The sequence below is a fragment of the Monopterus albus genome, unplaced genomic scaffold, assembly GCF_001952655.1.
Source record: "Monopterus albus unplaced genomic scaffold, M_albus_1.0 scaffold41.1, whole genome shotgun sequence".
NCBI classification, from domain to species: domain Eukaryota; kingdom Metazoa; phylum Chordata; class Actinopteri; order Synbranchiformes; family Synbranchidae; genus Monopterus; species Monopterus albus.
Window position 1 is genome coordinate 114,134 of NW_018127921.1, and position 22,644 is coordinate 136,777.

The window sequence follows — 22,644 nt, forward strand, 5'->3', positions numbered from 1 at the left end:
GTTTGGAGGAGGAGGAATGCTGCCTATGACTCCAAAAACACCGTCGCCATCGTCAAATATGGATGTGAAAACATTATGCCTTGGGGTTTTTTTTCTGCCAAGGGGACAGGACAATTGCACCGCATCAAAGGGAGGATGGATGGGGCCATGTACCATCAAATCTTGGGTGAGAGCCTCCTTCCCTCAGTCAGGGCATTGAAAATGGGTCGTGGTTGGGTATTCCAGCATGACAATGATCCAAAACACACAGCCAAGGCAACAAAGGATTGCCTCAAGAAGAAGCACATTAAGGTCATGGAGTGGCCTAGTCAGTCTCCAGACCTTAATCTCATAGAAAATCTGTGGAGGGAGCTGAAGGTTCGAGTTGCCAAACATCAGCCCCGAAACATTAATGACTTGGAGAGGATCTGCAAAGAGGAGTGGGTCAAAATCCCCCCTGAGATGTGTGCAAACCTTGTGGCCAACTACAAGAAACGTCTGACCTCTGTGATTGCCAACAAAGGTTTTGCCACCAAGTACTAAAGCACGTTTTGCAAAGGGATCAAATACTTATTTCATTCATGAAAATGCAAATTACTTTATAACTTTTTTTGTAATGCATTTTTCTGGATTTTTTTGTTATTGTTGTGTCTCTCACTGTTCACATAAACCTACCATTGACATTGTAGACTGATCATTTCTTTGTTAGTGGGCAAACTTACAAAATCAGCTGGGGTTCACATAATTTTTTCCTTGACTGTACATTAATAGTTTTTGATGACTTGTTTGTTTGTTTGTTTTACTCTGACAGTTTACTTGTCAGCTCTGCACCATTTAGGGTTATTCACTAGATATGAACCAGTTAAATGTCAAAATAAAAACTGGAAATATGAAAACGACCCCAAACATTTGAACATCAGCATATATACAAATACAGATTTTTAAATATCTGCCATCTAACTATGACCTTTTTTTTCTCCATTCATTTTCTACCACTTAGTCCCTGAACGGGGTCACTGGGGGGGGCCAGAGCCCAGCCAGCAATCAGGAAGAACTATGCCCTTTTACTTCTGTTTTTGGTGACAAAATCATTTGTTTGCATTTTGGTTTCCTTCTGCTATTCTTGCTCTTTTATCTCTTCTAGATTTATATCTATTCAAAATCTGAACTAAAGCTTACAATGCCATGTCAGCCTTTATCTGTTTAGAAAGTAAATAAATAAAGTTGAAAATAGATAACAGGGCACAAGTGGGACTAAAAAGATGCTAGTCTGTGGTGCTTTAAATTGGCTAAAAAGGTCAGCTGGCCACAGATTTAGTTTATTATTACCGTACTAGTCACATGATCAAACCATAGCTCACACTTTCCGCTGTTACCAGTAATGCATATTCTCCCACTGCTGCTACAACACCATCATTTTCTGGTTACTCAATCATACTTCAAATCATATTTTTTGCATTGTACATAACTTGCCAGTGATAATGTGCCTGCCAGGTTCTTACTATTCTCCCAGCAGAGTCTCATTCAAACGCTGCCTGGAGTCATTTGGAAAGCACCCATTCGTGGCACAGTTCACTCCTTTATTTATTAAAATGGTCTGTTTCTGAATTCATGTCTGTGTTTTTACCGTCAGCCTGCAAATGGAAGACAACCACAGTGACGCTGGTGGACGAGTGGAAGGGTTTGTTCATCTGTAGCAGCTCTTTGGCTGCCGAGAGGGAGGGGAAGAGGGACGGCAGGTCTTTTGGGCTGGCAGTGCCGGATCCAGGGCCACCATGGGTGCTATGATGCAGTGGGACAGCAGGCATTCTGGTTTAACACTGAAAACAAATAAATAGGAAAGGAAAAAACAATACTTCAATTAATATATGGGCACTTTGTACGCTATTGTTTTGCATTTAAACATATGCATGAAATTAATTAAGTGTACATATTAAAGAGCTTCCTTTGGAGAAACATTGCAATGACCCATCTTAGTGTCTGTGGTTAAAACTCGCAGATGCATTTTAAATTTTCACACGAAGAAGGAGGGGGAAGACAAAGGCAGGAGTGCTTTTATCAACCCAACATTTGGTGGTGAACACACAGGAAACACCAACCCTGAAGTCAACACTTCACTGTGGTTCAACGAGCTGTGTGAGCTTTAACATTTGCAGTGTCACCAGAGTTGATCATTTAAGTCAGAGCAGAATGTAAAATGACATTTGCTACCACTTTTACTATTTCTTTCAGGTCACAACATACGCTTCTTTCACATGAAATGGCAGAAAATACCTTCAAAATTACATGTATTGTATATATAGTCATGGTCAAAAACACTGGTTCTTTATCCGCCATTCAAACAATCCTTCGTTCCACTATTGTGGTTCTCAAATCCTCAGACAGTTCTTTGCTCTTCTTTCTTTTCTCCATGCTCAGTGTGGTCCACACGACACAAAGGTTGAGTCAAAGTTAATCCATTATTACCGGTTCCAAGTGTGATTTCTATATTGCCAGCACGTGTTGGTTGCTACAGGTGAGTTTCATTACAAATTACAGGACCATCACATGGTTGACATACAACTATTTCTGATGATTTTGAAAAGGTGTCAATAATTCTGTCCAGTTCATTTTTGGAGTTCTGTGTGGACTGTAACAGATTTGGCTTTTTTCTTTGCTTTTTGTGTTTTTCTAATGCAAACAAAAGAAATAATCATGAGAAAATCAAAGAATTTGTGATGGCAACAATTTTCTGGGAGAAGTGGTGCATTATGTAACAGAAATGCAGAGGTACCAATATTTTTGGCCATGACTGTACACTGCACCTCCATATCACATTGCTTTTACTTTCTGAAAACATGCTGCACACAAACTTGTTCATAAAAATTATGAACTACAGTTATTACCAGTGCAGGCTCTCTCTTGTCTGCATCAAACAAAAGTCTCCCCAACTGATACCTGACCAGTTCACACTTAGAATTACACTTGCTTGTGGTTTAACCCACCCCAACTTCCTGTGTCAACATGAAGTCCAGTGTTCACACAATGCTGGTTCATTTCATAATTGTCATTTCTCTCAGTTTTTGAAGGCGTACGAGTCTAAAAAGGACCTCTAAAAAATAATGGTGCTGAACTGAATTACATTAGTGAGAGTACGAAAGTAGCCAGAAAGTGCCTACACAATGAGATGATGTACATTTTACGGTATCTTACAGGCAGCGGTAGCTTTGGTTTCCATATCTCTTGCTGTATTGTGACTTTGTGGGCAATGATGCAGAGTAAATTTGCATAACTTCAACTGCATTAGGTTATACTGACTGGTGTTATTTAGTAGCCTCAGCAGCATAAACTTGGTGGACAAAGTAAGAGAAACACCTGTGAGTATAATGCAATTCTATTCAACAGCAGCACAAATGACAGCCTCCAAAATGATGACGACACCTCTCTGAAACACTTTGAACACAGTGCAGCTGCAGAAGCTCGCAAGAGTGAGCTTGTTACTTTGAAAAACTGTGAAATTAATAAATCTACTTTAACATTCCGTGAACGTTATTTTAATAAATCACTGATAGTTTGCTGAACTATGAACTTAGCTTTAACTAAAGGTGGACTGGTTGTTGCACTGCTACAGATCTGACTGTAGACTGTGTGAGGCTGAGCACTCGTCCTTCTCATGTTATGAAATATAATCAAAGTTCTTACTTTAACATAAGGGACACTAGAAGACTATTTAAACACAAGGACGAGTTGTTCCCCCTTTCTCTGTGAGCACCGACCTGCACATATCACTTTTTGCAGTTGTTTCTTTGACTTCAGAGTGGTTAAGACGGTTTGCCACATTTGGTCACGACAGCATTTTTTTGTTTAGTTTGTTTTTTTTTAACTTTAGTTACGCAACACACAGTTTACCACATTTGGTCACGACAGTATTTTTTTGTTTAGTTTGTTTTTTTTAACTTTAGTTACGCAACACATATTAGACTACAAACCCTAGCACAACACATAAAACGTTCTCGCTTAGTTATAACCAGTTTTTTCCTTTGGTTACGTCTGTATTTTCATTGACGGCAAAAAACATGAACAACAGGTTTGGTAAGGGATTTGTTTTGTTATGAAGCTTACTGAGCTGGACTATTTCACCAACTTGGAACTGGATCCAAAATAAAACTGGCTATTGGAACCCAACCCTAATGAGGAACCCATTTGACCTCAGACTCACCTGTCTTTTGGCGCTTCAGTAGCCTCACTTGCATTTTTCCCCAGGCGTTCCCTATGTGCAACAAACCAGGAAATTCATGCTTATTCATCATAGAGTGACAACACTGTCCAGCACTGCATTGTTATTGCTCTGCATATTGGCTTCCAATATGTAGAACAAATGCATCATTATAATACAGTACATCTTTCATGCTAACAGCTGGAAGAAGAAGAGAAGTCCAGAGACTACTGAAAGATAAGAACTTTCTCCTCAAAGATATTCTAACCTTTGAGCTGTGATTCCCCTCTTCCTTTGTGGTAATGTCTGAACAAGCCAGCCAGAGTGAAAATGATAATGCTCCATAAGCTTGTGTCCTAATTCAGACTCTATTCAGCTGTGAAACTGAAATCACTTGAGTGCCTCAACATTCTCTGGCCTCGTATTACAGGAGGACACTTTCTACAGCAAAATAAAGGTTATATTTAATTGTATGTAGTTACACTAATTCTACCTAACTGTCACCTTTACAGAGCCGCTACATTAGCACAGAGAGTGGAGCCACAGCTGCTGTACCTCAGAGCTTGTTGTTCTTCCTGCAGTTGCTCTTTGACCGCCTTCAGTTCCTTCAGCAGAGCCGTGTCTGTGCCATTCACCCATGTGTACACCACATCAATAGGCATGGGCAAACAGAGCCTGTGAAGTGAAAAACTCTGTTCAAAACAGGGACCCTGTTTTCCTCCCTGGCGCACACTTTCCTCTTAAGTCTGAATTAGTTTTTATTCATGCATAGCTATACCTCATCCATTTCTTTCAGACTTCATGTCACTCAGGTGAAGAGTACATGCACATTTGAGTGGCAAGGAATGATTTTGCAGAGAATGATGTAAGGGTTTGCACACTTTTCATTTTAATAATGCTTTTTCTTCTAAACCCTGCCCAAACTGATTTTGCACTTGTGACTCTCATTTGTATCAATGAGGGAGTGACACAATAATGAAGTTTACATTTATTTTTTTGTAGGTGTTCCAATTAAACTCCCTTAGAGTTATAAATGCTACATTTTTCTCACCTGCGTTGGAAAGATTTTCCACCCACATTGTCTCTATAGGAGTCAAACAGCACGTGATACTGGTCCCGACTCCACTCCACCACCACCTGTATGGAAAGGAGAAGACACTTCATTAGTCAAGCCACTGGCACATGTAGTTCACATGTTGTTACATCCTAAATACCACCTACAGTACAGCCAAGGACAGAGCCACACCAAACTACATTCAAAAACATGGCGCTTTTGTGCAGTTATTATCTTACATAATATACTTTTCTGAACCATTTTAGGGGGTTTTTAGGAACTGCTTTTTGACAAAAAATTCTAATAGACGGGGCGTAAATTTTATAATAAATAAATTAATGCACAAGCGCACAAATCTTTAATAAAAATGATTAAACAACGTGGAGGGCTGTAAGGCAGCAAGCCGTAAATTCACTGCTAAAATATTTGACATTTTACTTGAAATTAAATGATATTGTGTTTTACTGTCAGGCCGAATTTGCATGAGCACCATAAAAATTCATGAAACGTTTCAATTAAGGACCTACAATAAATGTTAGTTTAACTGACGGGTAGATCACTTTAAACAGCCACATTTTTGCTTAGAATCTGGCGAGACGGTTCCTGTATACAACTGAATGAGCTTCATCCACTGTTACAGCTAATGACTAGCTAATCTAGCATAATCGGTTACCATTAGTGCCCGGAGTTAAGAAAACAGATTAAGTTTACCTCTCCAAACTGAAAGGCGGAAACTATCATGAGGACGATCCCCCCAAAGCAGAGGTAGAGTCCATATCGGTGGGACAGACAAGTGTACGTCTGCCTCTGTACCAGCTTGAGCACCGAATTGACGACTACCATTGTTCTCCTTGGCGAAGCCTAGCGCCACATTCATTCAAACAAAGCAGAAAAACGCACTAAACAAAGAAAGTAAACATTACAAACGAGCATGACAGGTCAGCTGACCGCTAGGCAGCCTGTATGACACATGACAGCCAACCATACTGTTTTGAGCTTCCTCGGCGGAGGTCGTCCTGTGGCTCGTTGACGCCCCCTGCTGGTTGGGAGCTGGTTCCGTGGTGCCTTCAAGGTCTGCTCGCGTTTTAGTGCTTGTTAGCAACAGTTGCCTGTTGACAGTGATGGAAGAAGTACTCAGATTCTTTGCTAAACTAAAAGCAGCGACACCTCAGTGTAATAATACCCTGTTACAAGTAAAAGTCCTGATGTTACTTAAGTAAAAGTGCAAAAGTATTAGCATCAAAATGTAAGTAGGCTACCAAAAGTAAAAGCATTCATTATGCAGAATGGCAAATTTCACATTAATGTGTAAATGATTGATTGATTGTAATTACTTTCCACCACTAATATCAGATGGATCACACATCTGTGAATGAATCCTTCTAGTTCCCCTTAATTTAACAGTCATGTTATGCACATTTTAGAACTTACAACTTGATGTTATGCGATCTGGAATTGCCCTTTGTGTGTGTGTTTTCCACAAATACAATAAATGTTTCACATATCTGAAAGTGTGCTTTACTGGAGTCCAGTTGTTTCAGTACAATTTTTTTCACTCCTGTTAAAACCTCTCTACTCTGGAAACGGACTATTTTCCAGAACTTCTTTCAGACGAACCAAAGTCCTTCTCTATGGTTTGAGGGAGGCTCCATTTTATTCGGTTTTCTGGGAGTCACTTTCTCTGTAAATAGGAGGCCTGTGGGTGAACCAAGCATGAGAAAAGCCCTTTTCAACCAACATTTTCTTAAACTTGTCGCCAAGTCAGGCATTGGCGAACTTCAAATAATCACATCAACAACTGAAGCGCTGAACTGGCTCCACTTGGCCCAATTGTCCTCAGTTTCTCCTGAAATGAAAGAAATGTTTCTGTGGACTGAAAGACTTCAGATGTTCCAGGTTCATCCTCCTTGGCTCTGTGCCATTGTCTCCCCGGCCACCAAATCCAGCAAAATTCCACTGATACAGTAGAATAAAGTACAAAACTATGCTTAGCAATCCCAGTAATTTTCAAAATGAATGTAGGTAGCGACTCTATAAATCCATGTAAAAATACTGTATCAACATAATGAGGAAAAACTACAAATAAGTATTTTAATGTAACTACCACTGTGGTGCTTGTATTTTACTGTAGTATTACTAATTTATGCCACTTTTTACTTCTACTCAAAGGGAAATGTAATTTTTACTATTTATTTCACACGTACTGTACAGATCAGCTTATAAACTGAATGCACTGTTACAGCTTAATAACCCAGAGCTGACATGAAAATACATGCCTCTGAAAATAAATACTAATAATTCAATACTATTATAATTGGACCCAGAGAGTGGCCACTCTACACTGGTGGAATGTAATTAAGTACAGTGTAGTAAATGTACTTTTTGAGTGAAAGTACTACAACTTGTACTTGAGTACTATAGTACTCCACTATATCTGAGAGGGAAATTTGACAAATGTAGTTATTTGCTACTTTGCAGATTCAGATTACTAGTGCAAAATAATAAATTATGATGTATTCTTATGAATTAAGTCACCAGTACATGATTGGTCCTATGTTTGCTGTCAGTCGTCCTATTAATGTTCCATTAATTATAATTCAACAATATAATATAAACTAGCCTATATCATTCTCAGGGCTTGTACCTGTAACAGAGTATTTTTACAGCCTTTAACTTAACTAGAAAAACTGAGTACTTTTTCCAACCCTACCACTGAGTATCTATCTATCTATCTATCTATCTATCTATCTATCTATCTATCTATCTATCTATCTATCTATCTAAGATTTTCATAGTTGGGTACTTTTTCAGATTTTCCTGATAATCAATGTTTTGACTGCAGGACTGGTGCTTTTATTCTGTGGTCTTGCTGCTTGACATACTTCCTCTGCTGTTACTGGAACTGAGGTCCAAAAAAATTCAGCAGAAACAGGCCTAGTGTATTTTATGTAGGAGTGAAACAAAGAGGCAGAAAGTTAAAGGGAGGAAGGAAGAGAACTGGGTGATGATAACGCGTAGGACGGCCCACGGGGAGTCATTTTGGGGAAGAGGTTACTGTATATTGTATATCAGTTAAGGCCATGTTCAGTCTTTTCAACCACCTGCAAGTGGCTGTCGGTAACATCATCTACTTCATCGGAATCCCGAGCGATAGCAGCACCAAGCCCTGATCCTGGACCAGTTGTCGCTCCCTTCATACTGTAAGCCTGACTGCGTTTTCTGGAAGTCGCGCGTTAAATCTCCTTGAGATGTTTTGGCTCATGCAAGGACTGTGCTTCCTACCAGTGTTTTTGGTCATCTGGTCCTCGAGCACTTTCATTATCTCCTACCTGATTGCAGTTTTAAAGAACGACGTCGATGTAATCTTCCCATACATAAGGTAAGTTTCGTTCACGGTTCAAAAAATCAGATAAATCTGTTATTGTTCTATATTTAACAAGCTTAACATCTAAAAGCATGCATGCCGATATTTCCTTTCCATGAAGTGATTTCTGAAAGCAGAAAAAATTATGCAAAAATACAAACTTAGTTTCGTTTTCCTCTGCGTTAACTTGGCTCCTACCCAAACTCCAGCTGCACGTACACATCTGTAATTTTAGAAGACTCCCGAAGCTTTGGTCCTCCTCTTTTCACTTCTCTGCTTCAAAGAAGACGATTATTATAAGAAAAGTTTGACATTTTACCGAATATCAACACTATAGTCCCCAAATGGCCGGAAGTATCGATTATTATCAACGCTTGTGTGTAACATCTCTTTCTCTTTTCAGTGACACAAGTGCAAACCCCCCAGAGAGCTGCATTTTTGGCCTGATGACATTTATTTCTGCATGTGCAGGTATTTTCCCTGTCAATAAGAAAATCTCCACTGTCACCTCTCCACTGACTCTTTTAGGCAACTCTGGGTATTTTAAGCCAAGCCTCCCAAAGCCCATTTCCCTTTTTAGGAAATGAAAGTTGAATGTATTGTTTGGTATGGAAAATGAATTTTTAATGGGGGGGGGGACATTGTTGTAAATGCACATTTTGATGTCTGCACAGGAATGGCCACCATATATTCCAGATACAAGTTTGTGGAGAAGCTGAGTGAGGATACAAGTGTGGTGAGCCCACGTCTCAATAAAGCTGCCCTGGGGTTAGGGATGATCTCCTGTTTCGCCATGTGTATTGTTGCAACTTTCCAGGTCTGCCTGTATAGTGCACATGTTCATCTCAGGAATATGATTTAATGTCATGTTTAATGGTATATTTTTTACTTTTTGATTGCAGGAAACAGTAGTCAAAGCTGTTCACGATTTGGGAGCTCTGGCGTTCTTTCTCTGTGGTGTTTTATATATAATCCTCCAGTCTGTGATATCATATCGTGCCTACCCATTTGGCTCCTCTTTAAGTGTGTGCCGAGCACGTTTGTGTATCACCATCATTGCTGCTTTGGCAGTTATCCCCAGTATCCTTTCACACAATTTGATTTTAAAAAGTCTGTGTTTTGGTTTCCTGATGTTCTTCCTACTTTGTTAACCTGCATGATTTGCATTTTAACCAGGAACTTAGCTTTATGATTATTTATTCACCTGTTAATTATCATTAGTGTAATTTTATGTAAATGCAAGTGCTAACTAGTGTTAAATTCCATTTTCCTTAATGGGTAATTCAGCTGTGATCTGTGCTTTTTTTGTGAAAGAAACCAAAATGCACAGAGACAGAGAAGACAAGGTACAGTAAGCTGCAGTGGGTCAATATGTTGTGTGCATCTGTTTGGAGCTGAAACAATTAGTTCATTGGCTGATTCACCATTTAACAGAAAAATGATCAGCAGCTCTTTAATCATTTATCATTTGTCACTTTATTATGTAAACATACCAACATTTCCCAGTTTCTTAACTGTAAAAATGTGCTTCTTTTCTTTGTCACATGTGAATAATTCCCAATGAGATATAGAGAAGCTCAACTAATTAGGAAAAAATACTTCCTCATATTTGTGTTAAGGAGTGAAATAAACAAACAAATAGCCAAATAGGATTGTAAATATGCTAGTAAGCTACCTGCCAGCCTATGAAAAGTAATTAGCAAATTTGCAGAAAACCCAAAAATAGTTAGCTGAAAGTATTCGCAAATGGCTGAAACAGCTAAAAGTAATGTTGCAATACCTGACATAAAGTAATGGTTAAACTGAATAATGGTCCATCACTGTAGGTTTTACCAGTAGTAAGAAAGAAATCTTGACAAACATTGACAGTTCAGTTGTATGAAAAGTACTATAATGATATAACCATGGCTGGGGTCTGTGAAAGAACGTGAGATTATCTGATGTCCATCAGGAAAACCTGTTGGAAACTGTCCTATGTGATGGTAAACTGAATATTCCTATGTTTTAGACTACAATTTGGACAAAACAAGCAATTTAAAGATGTCAACTTGGGCTGCTAAAAATTGTAATGAACATTTTTCATAATTTTCAAATGTTTATAAACCAAACAATCAATTAATCTAGAAAATATTTGTTCTATTAACTGGTAATAACTGTAGTTGTCAGTTACACCGGTGTGTTGAATGCGGCCTCTGTGTGCCTCTTGCAGGACTATCGCTTCTATGTAGCCAGTGCTGCATCTGAGTGGATTGTTGCCTTCAGCTTTGTCCTCTTTTTCCTCACATATATCAATGATTTCAAGGTGAGTATAACACCATTAAACCAAATGATCGTTCTTTTTTTTCTTTTACTGAAAGCCTTACTTTTCTCTCTGCTTTTTCCTACAGCTGTTTACCTTACGAGTGAGAACAGAGTATGAGGAGTAGTGCTGATCTCCAACTCCCAGCAAAGTTTTGCATGAGTATCAGTATTTTTAGGTTTAAAAGACTCTTTTGTGAGGCTCTTGTCCTCATATATTTTGATATGCAAGGTTTTTACATGATGATATTACCTGACTGCTTATAAATTTTACAAGCGGTGTGACATCATAGAGAAAAATTGGCCTTGTACCTTTATAGTTTTATACAATCATAAATCAGTTTTTAGCCTGCCTATTGCCGTTCAGTCAACTATCACTTTGCACTTTGAACTATAGACCCTCCCCAGAGTGGCATTTCCAGTCAAACCTGTGACATCTAAAAAGAGAAGTTGGACACGAGTGGACACATGATCACTGCACAAAGTAATGATGTCCTATGATGTGTAGTTATCAGGCTACTGCTGATGTTTTCTGAGAAAACAGTGAGACTCTACATGAGATCACACGGTATGTGTCCATGTTTGCAGAGCAGATATCTGTTTGAAATATTACTTCAAATGGGATTCTGACTTATTTTTTTGGGTACTGTGGTGGGAGAAAAAACCTTGTGTTATGCATGTGCTGACTCAGAAATTTCACTCTGATACTTACAGTACGCTCCTCCTGTGCTTAGTGGTATCAGCTGATACTGTTGCAATTCTGCAGCTATGGATGTGATTTTACATCCTGCAGACAGCTCACGGAAAAGGAATCAGGCTACTGAGTAGTACAACAACCTAATTTGATTGCTAGCTGATTAGATTTAAAGTCAAATATGATTTTAGAGTTAATACCTAGCAAACTGGGCTTGATTTGACAGAAGGGAAAATAAACCCTCAGGCTTCTTAAGATGTTCATTACCTTCAACACATTCTTCTCACAATGAAAGATGAGATGTGACATCTCACACGCTGAGAAAGTGGTCAGATTTCTGTGTTTAAGTGTTGACTCTTGGTATTATCACAGACATAATACTTATATGTGAGTATTAGCTGATATGCAGTAAATTAGCAGCCAGTATTTCTGGAGGACTCCTGTTTAAACCCCCTCCAAAGACTCAGTTAATATACAGTATTCTCACATGAAGAAATCCTATGCTGTAATTTTCAAGTGACAGAATGGAAGTCACATGAATACAGACCACCTTTTCCACTACAGTGTCTTTGCAAGGGAAACCTTTCTCAGTCGTTTTGTATTTTTGCATGTATCACTTTGTACTGTACAGATAATGCACTGCTGAGATGAAAAATAACATTTACTTTTTTAAGCAAACTGTGTGTTTATTACAAGCAAAATCGCAGATACAACAATTCTTGCTCTTGTAAACAAAGTGCTTTCCAGACTTCTCTAAACTCACTTTTTTCACATTTACTGAAGAACAGTATCCACTCACAGAACTATTCTGGTTTTTGTGCCACAGTATTCTTGGAACAGTTTTTCTACTTTATTTTACATTTTGGTGCCTGTGCTGACACAATTTGATGAAAGTAATGATAAACAGTGAAACCAGGCATGATCAGCATAGTCAACACAAAAAAAAAATTACCTGCATTTACATTTTGCTGACAGGTGGAGACCGTTTTACTTCTTAGTGCAAGTGAGTTAACCCTTCATTTCAGTTAGTGTGCAGCACACTGCTATTCCAGGCAAAAAGTGTACAAATCCAAACACACTTATGAGCGAATGTTAGCTAAAATACATGTATTTATATATTATTTTTATTGTATATTTTATTAGTATTATTAGCATCTTCTTTCCATGGTGACATATAATTCTAATTTTCTATGCAGTAGTGAATATGACAACATACTGGGAATGAATAATATTCAAACCCTGCAACTTGTTCACAATATTCTGTAATGAGATAAATGGCTTTACTTCTCGCTGAATATTTTTGGTCTGAGAACATAAAAAAAAAAAGACTGCTTCTGCACACTGGTGCTCTTTTCAAATGTCAGTAAAGAGGTGTTTCAAGCATCCAGAATGTCAGCTGAAAATAGTGAGGTGGCTTCCTGTTACTTCACACTGCAATGTAATTCACATCAGAAAGGCAATTTGACTTAATAAACAGGTATGGTGACGGTGGAGCAGGGTGATTGTGATATTTTTCCTCCCTGGCCTTAACACACAGATTGAAGCATTGTAACTGTTCGACATACAATTTTAACTTTTTATTTCTATTGTATACTATATCTAAAAGAGACTGAACTATCAACTGGTGAGTGTATTTCTTAAAGGCATTAGACTGTGACAGAAGTGTCACTACCACATAAATAGCATTTTGTAGAAAAACTAGTTGCTGCTGCCATGTTCTGGGGACTACTGCTCATACAATCAACAAAGAAATGATTCCCTGTTTTTGAAAATAATACTCATTCATTCAAAATGTTAATGATATATAAAATTGAATAGGTCTGACTGACCAACAGGAGCACAATTTCAACTCATTCAGACTGAAATTACAATCACTCTAGGTTGATTTTCCTGTTTCAGGCATCTACATTTGCACCTTCACACTGGTAGCCTACTTCTCTGACGACGGCCTTTACAAGAAGCTCTGTGGTGATGAGCACAGTGGAGAAATGTCAGTCACTGAAAGATGATTCACTGTCAGAGCTGGTGGCAGCAACTTCTTGATCCTCTGTGCTCCTCACTCCTCCATCAGGCACGGGGGCATCTGGTGTGCTGTCATCAGCAGTGAGGGGATTATTATAGGTCAGTATAATAAAACCTTGGAGTATAAATTTTATCATATGCAGAGCAATTTATATATGATCATTACCAGTTATGAAATATACTCACTCAAGCAAGTTAGGGTCCAAACCCTCCATGACCATTTTATTCCTAATGGCCATAACTGGGACCCCCTGAGACAAAAAACATGTACTAACATAAAGGACAAGAGGCAGATTTTATTTGATTCCTATAGTACATAAACAGCTGTTAGCAACTCACCACTTGAACCATTTTGAGGTAACGGGTGTAACGTGGGTCCTTGGCTACTGTCATAACATTCTCTGCAGCTGATTCTGCTTTTTGTGTTGGTGCAGCTTCTGGTTCATTCTGATGGGTTGGCACCACAAAATATGCAAATTAATGAGGCAGTGTGAAATAACAAGTCATTTAGATAGAAGATAACAGATGTGGTATTTTTGATTTGATTTTATCCTTTCAAACATGTAACGACAGTCAATATGTCAACACACATAATTTCACACATATCCACAAATACATTATCAATTTGCTTATACCTAGTACATGCTTGAACAGAGTAGGAAGAGATTAGACTTATCTAGTCCTACCCCATGACATCATCTTACCATCATTGGTTTGCAAGCAGTATTACTACATAGATAATTATGTTCTACACCACGCTAGTGATATACTAAAAAAATATTACAGACTGTATCTTGTAGACTTTATACTTTCACGGTTTATGATTTATAATGATGATGTATAATACTGATGATCAGTGAACTAGCTCTACTGTTGTTACTGTAATTCTGTTTCTACTGTTCTATAATCCTTATGTTTGTCCTTGCTATTCTCATGTTTGTATACTAAATATGAAGCTACAGGCAGCAGCTTATTAGCTTTGGTTAGCATAAAGACAATGCTCAAAAACACATTCCAGCACTTCTAAAGCTCACTTAGCTCACTAAGCAACTACCAAGTTGAGAAGGATTAAACAAATCAGATACTAATGTTAATTAGTGAGTTTCAATTAGTAGAAGACAGATTTTTGAGTTTTGGTCAGCGAAGGCCAGCTGTTTCCCCTTATTTTCAGTCTTTATGTTGAGCAAAGCTAATCACTTCCTGGCTCAAGGTCCACACGCACATGGTGTTTATGGCTTTCTGACAAGTGGTCAAAAGTCATCTTGGGTGTTATGGCTTTCTGACAAGTGGTCAAAAGTCATCTTTTAGCTGTTCTGTAGTAAGGCGTGCCTGAACAACACTATAAGTTTGGTGTGTGCAAGTCTGTATTTACCTCCTGTGGTGGCAGAGTCCCTGCTGGTGGACCACCTGTTTGGCTTTTACTGGCAGCAGTGGGTCCATTAGCCTGCACAGTTTGTTGCTGACGGAGTCCATCTATTGTGACATCCTCCAGTCCAGGAATGGAGGAAAGCTGCACAGATCACAACAAAATTTCCATAAATGATGAGTAAATGGGCATGAAATGTAGATGCTGTGGCATGAACTCAGACAGAACTCACCTTAGCTTCCAAAATGCACAGGGTGGTTTCAATCTGCTGTATGCGAAGAGATATGTTTGCAAGTTTCTGTGGGAAATAAGTTTGACAGTTCAGGGTGGTAACCACATGTGACAGAGATCATTTGTGCAACCTAAACAAGGGAGCAGAAGCAAGAAAGTAAATGAAAAGTACAAGAGGATGTACAAACCTCCTCACAAACTGTGGAAAAACGGTTAAGGAATCGAACTGTATGTACAACAAACTGATTGAGATAGGCAACAATTCTTCTCTGTTGTATAGCAGGAACCTGGAGGAAACACACACAAAGACAGGCTGACCAAATACTGACATTTAAAGTGTTAATGCACTACAGATAAAGTACCGTTTCTGCAGTCACAACTATCAATATCTGTGATTTAACTCACACGCTATCTGATATTAAGATTATAATTTTGGCAAAATGTTATCAGCTGCAAGTCCAGGCAAGTTCGAGGATCACAACACAGGATTTTTTATAAGGAAACGCTAAAAAGGTTTCAGCAGCAAAGGCATAGTAAATTATTTTCATCATGTACAAGTGTTTACAGTGAGTAACGGACAGAACTAAGAAAAACTCCAAATTAAAGAGAAAGGTTGTTCACACGATGGCTGATGAAGATAAAGAAGATGCCGTCTGGTCTAAATTATAAATGGCACCGGTTATCTGTATTTAATATCGTATTTACTAAACTGACTGCTGCACCGTTTCTTCTCACTTCATCGATTAGCTAGGTAACGTTAACATTAATTCATGTTAGCTAGCTACAGTAAATACCAACCTTGGTAAGATCAACTCCAGACCCCACAATTGGCAGCCCGTCCTCGTCCATGTTGAATTTTTACGATTTCCTGAAAATTACCGTGCAGATTTAGTTGTAACATAAATAATTTCCACTCCAAAAAAGGCAAAAAATTGTTGATATATTTATTGTGAAAAGTATCATGTGACTCTTGATGGTGTTACTGTCTCATGATGTCACTGTTTCCGCGAGATGCAAACGGGATTTCGAAGTTGTCTTCCTTTCTGTGGAAAACAACAACATCCGGTAAAATCATAAAAATCAAGCTCCACAACTTTATTGCAAATTAATGAAATATCAACGCCTGTGAACAATAGAGTGATATCGAGACAGTGGCTACAAGTGAAACTATATTCACTATGCAACTGCATTAAACAATGCGGTGAGAGTTTTATTTTGAAAAGAGGAAACGCAGGAGAAGACTTGAGGAAACGGGTGCTTGCGTGCTAACAGCGCATGTTAGTCCCCAAAACAAACAACATCATTTTAAATTAGTTTTTCATTGCTACAGAGAACGTATTGCATCAATGGATGTTCTTGGGTCATTAGAGAAAATAAGTGGTACGTATATTAACAGTCTGCTTCTGCTGTAATTTAAAGCAAGGTATGTTTGTGGTGGCTAGACAGTTAGCGGGGCCCGTCTATTTAAAGCAATCACTATCTTTATAAGCTGTCAGAGTGGTGCTTTTGCAATAGAAGTGATCTTGTTATAGTCTTATTTTAAATACTATCATCAAGTATTAACGTTACACTTCAGCTCTGAGATGTAATGTTAAAGCATGGCTACAAATACCTAAGCAGATTGCAAGTTTGAAACTCACATTAAAGCATTAAATAGTTTTTTCCAACAATTATACAGCTTCATTGATTTGTAGCTGGTAGTGTAAACATGGGACATAAAATATAGACTTAGCAGTAACTGTGCCATTACCTTGATTTAACAAACTATTATCCTCATTGTTATTTTCACTAAAACGTCCTCTTCAAAAATTTTAATTTGTTTAAATTAAAGTAATGTTGCTGAGTTTGTCTAACACTGCATATTGAATTATAAGCTCATTGCTTCCCTCCAGAGACCATCGCTCATATTACACATTTATTTTTCAGACCCAGGCCTGCCTCTTTCATCTCTTCGCCTCCTGGTTCCCCCCTTGCAGCTTCTGTCTGCTGCTATGTGGCAGCTTGTGAAGCAGAAAGATGTGATGAATTATGAGCGAGTTCAGGAGTTTGTGTTCATGGTAACAGAGGCTGTTCCTGGACTGGTTAGCCACAGACAGAGAGCCCAGCTCATCCTGGGTCTAAGAGCAAGGGTGAGCATAACCTGCAGTTTGTGTTACATACAAACCTGCACATTCTTTCTGTTATTAATTAAATAACTTCATTTTTCAGTTTATTCTTGAGCTATGCAAAGGTTCAGCACGAGGTTCTGTTGATTCTCAAGTGATTCAGAGCTATTTAGATAGACTCCCACTAATATCTACGAACACAGATGTAAGTACATTTAAAAAAAAGCACCTGTTTGAAACCAAATATCTTATAGATCCACTTTTTCTGACATGAATCTGATCTGTGGCAGTACAGGGATGCAGAGGTCAAAACAGCAGAGTCCACTTTCACTGCGCTTGTTCAAAGCCTGCTGAAAGATCCAGTTGAGAGGGCATACTTCTTCCAGGTCAGACGGATTGTAGTGATTTACTCCTTAGCTTGACAATACTCCAAATTAGTGCTAAAATAAACACAAATTTAATTATCTTTTATAGGAGGTGTTCCCAGTGGAATATGGGCCACACTATGATGCAGCTCTACAGGTGTTATTATGGGAGCTGCTCTCAAAACTGGAAAAGCTGTTTCCAGTACCAGACCTTAAACAGGTATTTGATCAGCTCATCCAGATGTTTCAGGTCATTTTAACTCTATACTTAAGCTGCCATTTTGTGATTACAGACTGCAGCTTGGCTCACCTTTACTCCCTCTGTGTTGGAGGAATGTGTTCAGTCCACACCTGAAGAACTGAGCTCAGTCTTGGAGCACTACAAAAGTTCAGGACTACTGAAAATGCCATGTAAGTGTAGCTGAAGCTGATTAGTCGATTAACAACATCCATTTTGAAAATCACAAAACATCAGTTATGCAAAAAACTTAAAACAGCATTCATTAGTTGCAGCATTCAAACTATGATGATTTACTGATTTTGAATTGATCTCTTGGTTATATCAACTGGACTGGGTGAAAAAACAGATTTTCCTTGCATCTGTGCCTTTCCTCAGTGAATATGTGTAGATTTATATAAAATGCTGTGTCTAGGCTGTGGTTACTGTCTTAGTTACATACTGTATTTATAGTTTTATGTACTTAGTTTATTATTTTTCTTTTTTGTTGTTGACAATTTTATGACAGTTAATACTAGCTGATGTAGTTGAGTCTTCAAGAATCAAAACAAATTTGGAGTATAATAATATCTAGCTCTCTGTATCACTGAATGTTAAATATCTTTGAGGTTTAGTCTTTTGGTCTGACAAAACACACAATCTGAAGATGTGACAGGCTTTAGAAATTTTTAATCACAGTTTTTTTCTATTTTCTATTTTTTATAGACTAAACAGTCAGTTGATTAGTCATAAAACAAATCTGTAATAATAATAAAAATCTTGATATACATGTAGGGTGTTTGTTACAGCCCTATATATGAGTGCCTTAGGATGTTTCCAGAAAGTGCCTTAAAGGTTTTTGATCAGTGATTCCTTGTTATCTTGTTTTTTTTATAGGTGGCCCTTCATCCACTATTGGCAGCTGCATCATGTCCGCTTTATCCATTCCCCCCTCGCAGAAGACAAACATCTCTGTTGGACTGGAATCTATCCACAACTATGCCAACATACTGAACCCTGTCACTTTTGTTGGAGCGGACCAGTACAGCGTCATGGCTGTCTACACTGAACTGGAAGTCGGAGCGTCTGAAGTAGATGAAGTGATTGAGTCAACTGAAGTTCAAGTTCAGACAGATTTCTATGAAGAAGAGATTGTGGCTGTTAGCACAGATAACACCAACAGTGAGGAGGCTACCAGTTTGAGAGCAGAAGAAATGAGTGAAACTGTAGATGTTGCTAAAGCTCTGGAGACTCTGACAAAAACCTTTGCATTAAGGAAGGAGAGCCTGTGTCAAGATGTACTGACAGGAAAGAGTAATAATTCATCCCTAAATGAGGAGGCTGGGTCAGGAAATGCTACAGATGAAAGGAAAACAACTGAAGGATCTGAAAGAAGTGACCAGTCTTGTGACAAGAGTGAAATTGTTGAAGAGATGAAAGATGATATCCCCCCTAGAGGGACAGAGAGCAGTATCGACACTTCATGTTCAGACTTGAATGATAACTGCAAGTCCGTGTCTGTCCATGAAGAAACAACTGAAGTCTCCAGTGAAATTTCTGAAACACAGCAGTCATCCTCATCAGCTAACATCCGCAGATCTTCTCGTCTACAAATGAAGACGTGTAAATTCAAGAAATTGCCAAAGGACATTATAGATGAACCAGAAATGTACAAAAACATTTCTATTGTATCTTTTGAGACAGGAATTTAAAATGATTACACATAATGTACCAAACAATGCTTTTATTTCTTTTTTGTCACAGATATTTTTATTATTGGTAAAGAATTTGCTGTATTTGATAATAACTGTGACAAAAAAGGTAAATATTTCCATCATTTGTAGTTCCATTTCCAGTGTTTTGAGTCTTAATATCAGTTTTCTTAAGAAAATTCTTAGGATATGTCAGTTTTTAAATTAAAACAGTTTACTTGAAAAAATAGTTTGACATTTAAAAGCTGAAGCCAAGAGCCAGTTAGCTTAGACTATCATAAAGGCCTGGAAACAGACTGGGGCGGCTGTGGCTCAGGAGGTAGAGCGGGTCGTTTTCTAACAGGAGGATTAGCGGTTCAATTCCCGGCATGTCCAGTCAACATGTCGAAGTGTCTTTGAGCAAGACACTGAACCCCCAGTTGCTCCCGGTGATGTCACTGGTGTGTCAGTGCTTGGGAGTGTGAATGGCCGAATAATGTGGAAGTGCTTTGAGTGTGCTGTAAAAAAGCGCAGAATCTAAATGGTCTAAATATAAGATCACCCAAGAATACAAAAAACAAGAATATAAAATTGTGAACAAAAGAACTGTGGTATGTGGACTCTAAATATGAAAAAAGTTTAACAATGTTTTTATTTCACCAGGAGCCAAGCGGATGCATCTGTTGCCCCATCTGTGATAGCAATCAAAGGAACTGACAAAGGTAGTATGTTGACTTTAAGAAGAGAAAAATTCGGCCTTATAATTAATTAATTTTTAATTAAAATCCAAGTATTTCGCTCACAGTTTGTTTTTTTTTTTGTTTTTTTTGTTTTTTGCAGGTGATTCAGGTGAGATGACCTCGATCATCTTCACCTGTTCACGGTGTCCCTTCCACAACTCCGATAAAAACAGCCCTCCTCACTTCCATATGCAAAGTGTTCGAACAGAAGTATACAGGACTCTCTCAGGAGCCAGGTTTACACCATCTCCCTCCAGCTCTGATGAAATATTTACATCAATTAAACTTTTCCCCAAAGGAAACACGGAGACAGCAGAACAGCCTGAGAGTCAAAGTAAAGCAAATGTGTCTCAGTCCCAGAGCAGACAAAAGGCTCTCACGTGTGAAGCGTGTGGCAAGATGTTCACTCGTACGTCAGACGTCAGGAGACACCAGCTCACTCACACAGGAGAAAGACCGTTTCATTGCTCCCGGTGTGACCGAACCTTTCAGCACTCATGGGATCTGGCAAAGCATGAGAGTAAACGTCATGGCGTGGCTATTTCCTTCTCCTGCCAGCTGTGTAGGAGCTCCTTCGCCAATCTCCGAGCATTAACTGTCCATCACAAGAAGTCTCACTCACAAGAGAGTCAGCTCCCTCAGATCTGTTCCATCTGCAGCCAGAGTTTCCCCACTTCCTGTGAGCTGCTTGAGCACAGGAAGTCCCACGTCACCAGTAAACGCTATATTTGCCAGCAGTGTGGCGAAGGCTTCGACTCCCTGCTCGCACGGTCCCAGCATCGACAAATGCATCAGGTGAAGCATCAGTTTAAGTGTCCACACTGTGAGAAGACATACACTCGGAGGTCCGATGTGAAGAGGCATCTGTCCAACCACACCGGGGAGCGTCCTTACCAGTGTAACCAGTGCAACAAACGGTTCTCACTCCGCTTTATGCTTATGAAACACCTCCGTGTCCACACAGGCGAGCGCCCTTTCCAGTGCTCCCACTGCCCAAAGAGGTTCACACTAGTATCTGTGCTGGCCAGACATGAGAGGATGCACACTGGGGAGAAACCTTTCCTCTGTTCTCAATGCGGGAAGGGCTTTTTGTCACAGGGGGAACTTTCAAAACACCACAGGTCACATGTGGACGACAGGCCCTACTCCTGCCTTCAGTGTGACAAACGTTTCAAGAGTAAGAAAACCCAGCAAGAACATATCATCTCCCACACTGGTGCCCGCCCGTTCCCCTGCACCTACTGCGGGAAGGGCTTCACCAAACCGTATGCACTGACCAGACACAATCTCATTCACACGGGAGAGAGGCCGTTCCCCTGTGGCCACTGTGAGAAGTCATTTCTCACCCTCAGTGAGGCTCAGCTGCACCAGCGTATTCACACGGGGGAGAGGCCGTACCCCTGCAATGTGTGTGAACTCAAATTTAAGAGCTCATCAGAGCTGGCACGACACAAACGTACCCATTCAGGGCTGAAGCCACTGAAGCCATGCTGTGACCTGTGCATGAAAACATTTGCCTCCAAGGCAAAGCTGAGGGAACACATGGAGACACACAGGGAGGAGGGAGAAGCAGCACAGTGTGTGGACTCCATACAACTGGAGAAATCTAACAGTTAAATAAATGATAGAGACTATATCAATGGTTAAATATGGGAACAGTGAAAAAGATTGTTGTTTGAGGGTGTTTTCAAAGTGAGCAAACTCAGAGTAGGAGAAAATGTTTTTGCAGATCTGGAGAGAAATGTTTGCCCACCGCTCCATGTCTTGACTATACCAACTCTGCTGTAAACCTTTGGAGAAATTATTCTGAAATTATTTTTGAAGTCATATAACACTAACTTTCACATAAATATCTGACATATCACAGCTTTACTGTCTCTTTTCTTCGTTTTACAACATGGAAACAGCAGTTTAAAATACTTTGTTTTAAATGAAAACCATAGATGAACATAATTGTCCATTAAACAGACTGATTCACTCCATATACTGTTCTGTCCATTTCTTCTTCTGTGTTGCCAGTGTAATATTGTGCATCTGTGGTGTGCACAAACCGTTGCAGGAGCATCTCCCTGGTCTTAAGAAGCAGACCTTCAAGTAACAATAATGCAAATAATAGTGTGGTCTATAGGGCAAAACTTCAAGGAGTAGGCCATAAAACTGAAACCTGTGTAATATAATGTAATGCCATGTGATAAATGCTACATTTATGAAGTGTATAATGATGTTTTTGCTGAGGCGTGCATTTCACTGGTGTTAGATTGCATTACTCTTAAAGGCAATGTTTTACAACATGGTGCAGATGAACTGTAATAAGTGATACCTT

General features: G+C 39.1%; 4 protein-coding genes across 8 annotated transcripts in view; 2 read left to right on the forward strand and 2 right to left on the reverse strand.

Moving 5' to 3' along the window:
- Positions 1-6,331, reverse strand: part of gnptab (N-acetylglucosamine-1-phosphate transferase subunits alpha and beta) — a 25,120-nt gene extending 18,789 nt beyond the window's left edge. The window contains 7 exon segments of the mRNA XM_020599616.1: positions 1,607-1,726; positions 1,729-1,799; positions 4,178-4,228; positions 4,730-4,849; positions 5,226-5,311; positions 5,940-6,089; positions 6,216-6,331. Of these exon segments, the coding sequence (XP_020455272.1) occupies positions 1,607-1,726; positions 1,729-1,799; positions 4,178-4,228; positions 4,730-4,849; positions 5,226-5,311; positions 5,940-6,071 (580 nt within the window). The 5' untranslated portion in view covers positions 6,072-6,089; positions 6,216-6,331.
- Positions 6,332-8,121: 1,790 nt separating this feature from the next.
- On the forward strand, positions 8,122-12,161 carry dram1 (DNA-damage regulated autophagy modulator 1). The gene is made up of 7 exons (XM_020599477.1): positions 8,122-8,607; positions 8,996-9,063; positions 9,267-9,409; positions 9,495-9,672; positions 9,880-9,938; positions 10,802-10,894; positions 10,980-12,161. The coding sequence occupies exons 1-7, from the start codon at positions 8,477-8,479 to the stop codon at positions 11,016-11,018; spliced, it is 711 nt and encodes a 236-aa protein (XP_020455133.1). The 5' UTR covers positions 8,122-8,476; the 3' UTR covers positions 11,019-12,161.
- Positions 12,162-12,249: 88 nt separating this feature from the next.
- Positions 12,250-16,246, reverse strand: washc3 (WASH complex subunit 3). 2 transcript variants are annotated; one of them, XM_020599479.1, is made up of 8 exons: positions 16,187-16,246; positions 16,002-16,071; positions 15,392-15,490; positions 15,205-15,270; positions 14,979-15,116; positions 13,946-14,053; positions 13,793-13,857; positions 12,250-13,675 (listed from the first exon to the last, which is right to left on the reverse strand). In XM_020599479.1, exons 2-8 carry the CDS (start codon positions 16,050-16,052, stop codon positions 13,576-13,578), a joined length of 627 nt encoding a protein of 208 aa, XP_020455135.1. In that variant the 5' UTR covers positions 16,053-16,071; positions 16,187-16,246; the 3' UTR covers positions 12,250-13,575. The 2 variants fall into 2 exon arrangements, with proteins under 2 accessions (XP_020455135.1, XP_020455134.1); XM_020599478.1 differs by lacking the exon at positions 16,187-16,246 and having other exon boundaries at positions 16,002-16,088.
- Positions 13,639-22,452, forward strand: LOC109959807 (zinc finger protein 813). Of its 4 annotated transcripts, none has more exons than XM_020599469.1 (9): positions 13,639-13,705; positions 17,130-17,332; positions 17,412-17,513; positions 17,599-17,694; positions 17,783-17,893; positions 17,967-18,084; positions 18,788-19,559; positions 20,245-20,303; positions 20,422-22,410. In XM_020599469.1, the coding sequence occupies exons 2-9, from the start codon at positions 17,195-17,197 to the stop codon at positions 21,936-21,938; spliced, it is 2,913 nt and encodes a 970-aa protein (XP_020455125.1). In that variant the 5' UTR covers positions 13,639-13,705; positions 17,130-17,194; the 3' UTR covers positions 21,939-22,410. The 4 variants fall into 4 exon arrangements, with proteins under 4 accessions (XP_020455125.1, XP_020455123.1, XP_020455124.1 ...); XM_020599467.1 differs by lacking the exon at positions 13,639-13,705 and adding an exon at positions 16,191-16,268 and having other exon boundaries at positions 20,422-22,452; XM_020599468.1 differs by lacking the exon at positions 13,639-13,705 and adding an exon at positions 16,280-16,583 and having other exon boundaries at positions 20,422-22,447.
- Positions 22,453-22,644: the final 192 nt, after the last annotated feature.

What these genes read in the sequence shown, in the direction of transcription:
- dram1 (XM_020599477.1), top strand. Translation starts at nt 8,477, where the DNA reads ATGTTTTGGCTCATGCAAGGACTGTGCTTCCTACCAGTGTTTTTGGTC. An exon ending in ATTTATTTCTGCATGTGCAG is followed by an intron (nt 9,064 to 9,266) that starts GTATTTTCCCTG and finishes ATGTCTGCACAG; the next exon opens with GAATGGCCACCATATATTCC. An exon ending in GTATTGTTGCAACTTTCCAG is followed by an intron (nt 9,410 to 9,494) that starts GTCTGCCTGTAT and finishes TTTTGATTGCAG; the next exon opens with GAAACAGTAGTCAAAGCTGT.
- washc3 (XM_020599479.1), bottom strand. Translation starts at nt 16,052, where the DNA reads ATGGACGAGGACGGGCTGCCAATTGTGGGGTCTGGAGTTGATCTTACC. An exon ending in CTGGAGTTGATCTTACCAAG is followed by an intron (nt 15,491 to 16,001) that starts GTTGGTATTTAC and finishes TGTTTCCTCCAG; the next exon opens with GTTCCTGCTATACAACAGAG. An exon ending in ACCTCAAAATGGTTCAAGTG is followed by an intron (nt 13,858 to 13,945) that starts GTGAGTTGCTAA and finishes TTTTTGTCTCAG; the next exon opens with GGGGTCCCAGTTATGGCCAT.
- LOC109959807 (XM_020599467.1), top strand. Translation starts at nt 16,193, where the DNA reads ATGATGTCACTGTTTCCGCGAGATGCAAACGGGATTTCGAAGTTGTCT. An exon ending in GTGGAAAACAACAACATCCG is followed by an intron (nt 16,269 to 17,129) that starts GTAAAATCATAA and finishes TTTATTTTTCAG; the next exon opens with ACCCAGGCCTGCCTCTTTCA. An exon ending in AGGACTACTGAAAATGCCAT is followed by an intron (nt 18,085 to 18,787) that starts GTAAGTGTAGCT and finishes TTTTTTTTATAG; the next exon opens with GTGGCCCTTCATCCACTATT.